Source organism: Poromitra crassiceps (genome assembly GCF_964638095.1).
Source record: "Poromitra crassiceps genome assembly, chromosome: 16".
Lineage (NCBI taxonomy): Eukaryota > Metazoa > Chordata > Actinopteri > Beryciformes > Melamphaidae > Poromitra > Poromitra crassiceps.
The window spans coordinates 1,550,591-1,555,942 of record NC_139645.1 but is presented as its reverse complement, the minus strand read 5'-3'; the positions used below and the strand labels follow the sequence as shown (position 1 = coordinate 1,555,942).

Genomic DNA, 5,352 nt, shown 5'->3' with positions numbered 1-5,352 from the left:
GAACAACATCAAACAGACAAAACTAGCTGGCTACCGTCCGTGTGGTCGTTGTGTTCTGATCTGTACTGCACGCGACTACAGGGGAAAACAAACGGAGCACAAAAGAAACGCTCCGTGCGCTGTGTTTCGGGCACAATGGAAGCGCTCTCAACATGATTTTCATAGCGTTCTGACTGAAAAAAACGCTTTTGGTGTGAATGTCCCCTTAGATCTGTAGGCTACTCTGTGGTCCTATGAGGGCTGCACTCCACAAGCGTCTGTCACCACTGTGTGTATTTGTCTATATATATATGATGTTTGATAATGATAATTATCTCCCCATAGTGTGTATTTGTCACCACCCTGTGGCGTTAAACAGGAGGATTCTCTTGATGTTGTGGTAGAAATACACGCACAAAAATATTTGTTGTTTTACAATAGAATGACTTTACTTTCTATCAAATTATCATTTGCTATACATTGGCGCATAAATATTATAATCACATTTGGTCCCTTTCTACAAACTGCCTAACATGTAAAATGTAGTAACACTGTAGATAAATCCTTACAAAATTATTTTAAACTTGTTTTGACTTTTGATTCCCATTTATTGCTTCATACAAACACAATATTCTGCTATTTTGCCTGCATTTTCTATTACTAGACATGCACAGGATGATCAATATGAAAAAGATCAGTTCAGTCCCTGAGCTGGTGTTCATCAGTAACAACAGATGGCTGGAGTGATCGGCCAACACACTTATTGAATATGAAGAGCAGACCACCTCATAGTTTCATGGTTCCTGAAGTGATGGAGCCGTAGATCTGAGCCGTCATTGGCATGTAACTCTTCTCACGGTCGTCAAGGATGTAGAGCGGCTCCTGGACGCAGGCGGGGTCGAAACCTTCCTCCACTAACTTCACCTTCATCTGCTTGAAGGTACCAGTCACCTCCACCGCATTCTAGATGAGAGCAAAGTTCATGTGCAACAGGTTTGACATCTCATCACCTCATACATAGCCTCTATATTCTCCCGGTAGCTCTCCAACTCTGTTGATCTGCGTATTTTCTCTTCTCTTCTCTTCATCTTCTCTCCTCTCTCTCTGCCCATTCTAGGTCAAGGTCTAGGTCTAGCTCCTCATCTGTGTATTCAGGTTCATAAAGACATCCTCTCAAATCTGGTGTAAATGGCATATATTCATTGCTTTCATAGTCGGACATGTTTAGTATGTTTAAGTAGCCTGTTTACAGAGCGCACTGTGTCTGAAACACCTGTACACAGCGTTATAGTGACCACCGCGGATGCAGTGCGGAGCCAGAAAGTAGTGCCAATAAATAGCGCGGTCTGATCAACAGCAAGACTGCGGTTTTATTGTTGAAATGAGATGTCATAACACATGCATGCTTTCTTTAGGAGTCAAACTTGATAACTCCGTGACCCTAGAATGTCCGTTGGGACTCGTTTTTCTGCACTCAGATCAAGCTAGAGCTCCGCCCACGGGACTCATGGATCAGCAAGTCAGCTCCCAATACACTCTACAGCTGGTATGGAGTTCATAAAACATTATGTCCAATAATCCGCACTATCCCTTTAAGTAGATTTGATCATTCCATACAAATTCAGAAAACAGAATTTAAAATCAGTCGTCTGGTGGTGGAACAAATCTCGTCACTTTCAATCTAAGTCAAGTAAGGAATTCAAATTCTTTTGAAGTCTGACTTGAGTCCCTGCCTCTGGTTTGTATGCAGCAAACACAGAGACAACAATGTGCTCAGCTGTATATTGACTCTAAATGCTTCAAATCACGAGAGATCACCTGAATCCTTATAAAGCGAGGCCGGGCGTACGGCGGGAGGTAGCTGACCACATGGCTGTATATGTCGCTTCCATCAAACTGGGCATCGTCTTCTTTTATAGTGACAGCTGCCATCCCTATCCTGCCCTCGTGCCCTAGGAGGAGAAAAAGCCAACATTTAAATCCAATAAATGCGATATTCTTCAGCCCTACTATATAGTATATACTATACTTTCTGTGAAGCCCTCTGAGACATGCTTGTGAATTAGGGCTATATAAATAAACTTGACTATATAAATAAACTTGACTACTACCGGTAGATGCCCGCAAAACACAATTAGATATCTAGCGAGACAGGCGAGTTATAATGTTCTGAGCAGTGAAAGAAGCCACGCCCCCTCTCTGTGTTGTTGTCAGCCTGCTAGAGCGTCGGGCCGATGCTCCTCCTTCATGTGTGTGGATTTAGCTCTTCCCCGTGTTTATAAATGGACAGAGAGTGACCCAGCATCTACTGGATCAAGCCGTGACTGTGAAAATAAGGTTAGTCTCTGTTTGTATGGGACCGTGTGTGTTTCCTGTTTTGGTTGACAGTGCGGTAGGTCGGCTGTGTGGCTCTGCATGTCTCGATGGCAGACGAGTGTGTTGCATAGTGTAGATAGCAGACGGCGCTATAGCAGAGCAATGCGAGTGTTTTTTACGGTGGCGTGGGAAGCCATGCCCGTGTTTCATAGACTTGTTTACGTCTGAAGTTACAGCTCCAGCATGACATCTAGTGGGCAAAAATCGTACATAACGGGCCTTTAAGAGCCAGTCAAAGCCAGTAAATTCATTACCAAGTAAAGGTTGATCTTTGTCGTTCTGATACTTTAAATTAAACCTTAAATTAAAATCTCGAACAACTCGACTGCGCTAGGAAAGAGGATTTTCATCTCGTGTCCCAACAAAAAGCAGGCAACAGTGCGATCAGATACTAAATGACAAATTAAAAACCTGGGAACTTGGTGAGCTAGAATGGGGTCCAATATCTCCATTTGATCTATTTTGTCTTTTATCTATTTGATGTCAAAGCAGTTTGAATTGCCTGTGTATGACATGTCAGCTGTACAAATAAACTTGACCTCGCCATACTTTGAATTCTGAATCTAAGCCATCAAACGTACTACAAAGTCAAATGTAGAGAGGAAATGTCCATTACCTGCTACTTGGACTCCATAAACATTGGCCTCTTTGACACAATCACACATCGTGAGGATGTCGGCTACTTCGGTCGTGGCCACGTTCTCACCTTTCCACCTGTGGTTTCAAACAAGTTACCAGTTTAGAGCTTAGGACTTAGGAAACAAACAGGGGCCATGTTTGCCCAATAAAGACACATGTCTCGGGTACAAAGTGCAAGTTCTGACCATTTCCCCATCACCTCGTTAATGGGGAGATCAACCAAAATTGGCTTAAAATGGTAGTGTTCTGCAAAGTAGACATTTTCATACATTTTCTTAAGAGTATTAGTAGTTTTATGAAAATGATGAAGAATACAATTATATTACAGGTACACAAGAGTTATACTGCCTAAGATGGTTGAATGAAATGGTATTAAATTTCCTTTATCTTCCATTTTTATGATGGGGGGGTTACCCCTGTTTACCTAGTAGCCTATTATGGAAAAAAAGCTACTAGAACATGACTGTAAATACAAAACTGTAAATACAATTTTCACAATTCCAGCCAATGCAACTCCTTGGTCTCCCGCATTGCAATTTCCTCGACCTTAAGGATCAATATTCCCGTTTATCTTGTGTAAATGTTAGGAGGACTATAAACCATAACTAATTTCCCTTCCCTGACAAAATAAGTGTTCAATCAATGATTATTTTTTTGTTTGTCTCAAATTAATCCTGTAGAAAAAAAGGAAACACAAAATGTCACTCTTCTGATCTGCAGTTCCAGAAATCGGCTTTTGAAATCAGAATGTGGCAGAGCTAAAGCCAGGAAGGTTCAATGTGTTTACTGGGCAGACTGCTTCAAAACCTCTCAGAGCCCAAACTATGCTCCTCAAGGAGGGTTATTGTTCTGTTCAATTTCAGCGTCCTTCGAAAACTGTGCCCGCTAAAGGGCGGTGGACTTTTTGTGGACCAACTGACCGACCAACCAACCAACCGACCGACAGAGTGACTTTGTAGAGCTGCTGGTCCCGGGAAAAAATCTTTAAAAATTGCAGATTTCAAAAGCAAAACAGTAATACAACACGTACCTGAATGTGTCCCCTACACGATCCTGAAAGTAAATGAAGTTGTCTTTGTCGATCCTCAGCAGGTCTCCGCTGTTGAAGTACAGATCTCCTTTCTTGAGAACGTCTCGCAGTCTCTTCTTCTCCGTTTGCCGTTCGTTTTGTGCGTAGCCCTCAAAAGGAGCAACTTCTGTGATCTTGGATACCAACAGCCCTGTCTCATCTTCCAGAAGCAGGAGAAAGGACACACGTCTGTTAGACCGTTCCTACATGCTGTATGGATGCTATACTGTGCTCAGAGGGACACCTGAGGAACTTTCCCTCACCTTTGGGTGACTCTATGCAGAGGCCGTTTGCATCTCTAAGCGGTTCATCTCTCTCTGTGTCATATTTAATAAGAGTGTAGGGAAACAGCTTCTACAGGTGGAAACAGGACATTACAGTATCATGCATGATGTGCTCAATACCTCTTAGAACCAGGAGCAGAGGAGCATCAATCATTCCACCATCACCCCTTCCATTAGCTGACCTCTAGGCATCAGCTAATGGAAGACTAGCTGATGCCTAGACATCAGCTAGTCTTCCATTAGCTGATGCCTAGACGTCAGCTAGTCTTCCATTAGCTGATGTCTAGACGTCAGCTAGTCTTCCATTAGCTGATGTCTAGGTGTCAGCTAGTCTTCCATTAGCTGATGTCTAGGTGTCAGCTAGTCTTCCATTAGCTGATGCCTAGACGTCAGCTAGTCTTCCATTAGCTGATGTCTAGACGTCAGCTAGTCTTCCATTAGCTGATGTCTAGACGTCAGCTAGTCTTCCATTAGCTGATGTCTAGACGTCAGCTAGTCTTCCATTAGCTGATGCCTAGACGTCAGCTAGTCTTCCATTAGCTGATGTCTAGGTGTCAGCTAGTCTTCCATTAGCTGATGTCTAGGTGTCAGCTAGTCTTCCATTAGCTGATGTCTAGACGTCAGCTAGTCTTCCATTAGCTGATGCCTAGACGTCAGCTAGTCTTCCATTAGCTGATGTCTAGACGTCAGCTAGTCTTCCATTAGCTGATGCCTAGACGTCAGCTAGTCTTCCATTAGCTGATGCCTAGACGTCAGCTAGTCTTCCATTAGCTGATGTCTAGACGTCAGCTAGTCTTCCATTAGCTGATGCCTAGACGTCAGCTAGTCTTCCATTAGCTGATGTCTAGACGTCAGCTAGTCTTCCATTAGCTGATGTCTAGACGTCAGCTAGTCTTCCATTAGCTGATGCCTAGACGTCAGCTAGTCTTCCATTAGCTGATGCCTAGACGTCAGCTAGTCTTCCATTAGCTGATGTCTAGACGTCAGCTAGTCTTCCATTAGCTG

At 43.2% G+C, this 5,352-nt stretch overlaps 1 protein-coding gene across 1 annotated transcript; it reads right to left on the bottom strand.

The window, feature by feature from the left end:
- Positions 1–611: 611 nt before the first annotated feature.
- LOC310790914 (long-chain fatty acid transport protein 2-like) lies at positions 612–4,443 on the bottom strand. The gene is made up of 5 exons (XM_083652624.1): positions 4,327–4,443; positions 4,025–4,223; positions 2,972–3,069; positions 1,798–1,931; positions 612–942 (listed from the first exon to the last, which is right to left on the bottom strand). Exons 3-5 carry the CDS (start codon positions 3,018–3,020, stop codon positions 766–768), a joined length of 360 nt encoding a protein of 119 aa, XP_083508750.1. The 5' UTR covers positions 3,021–3,069; positions 4,025–4,223; positions 4,327–4,443; the 3' UTR covers positions 612–765.
- Between the last annotated feature and the right edge of the window lie 909 nt (positions 4,444–5,352).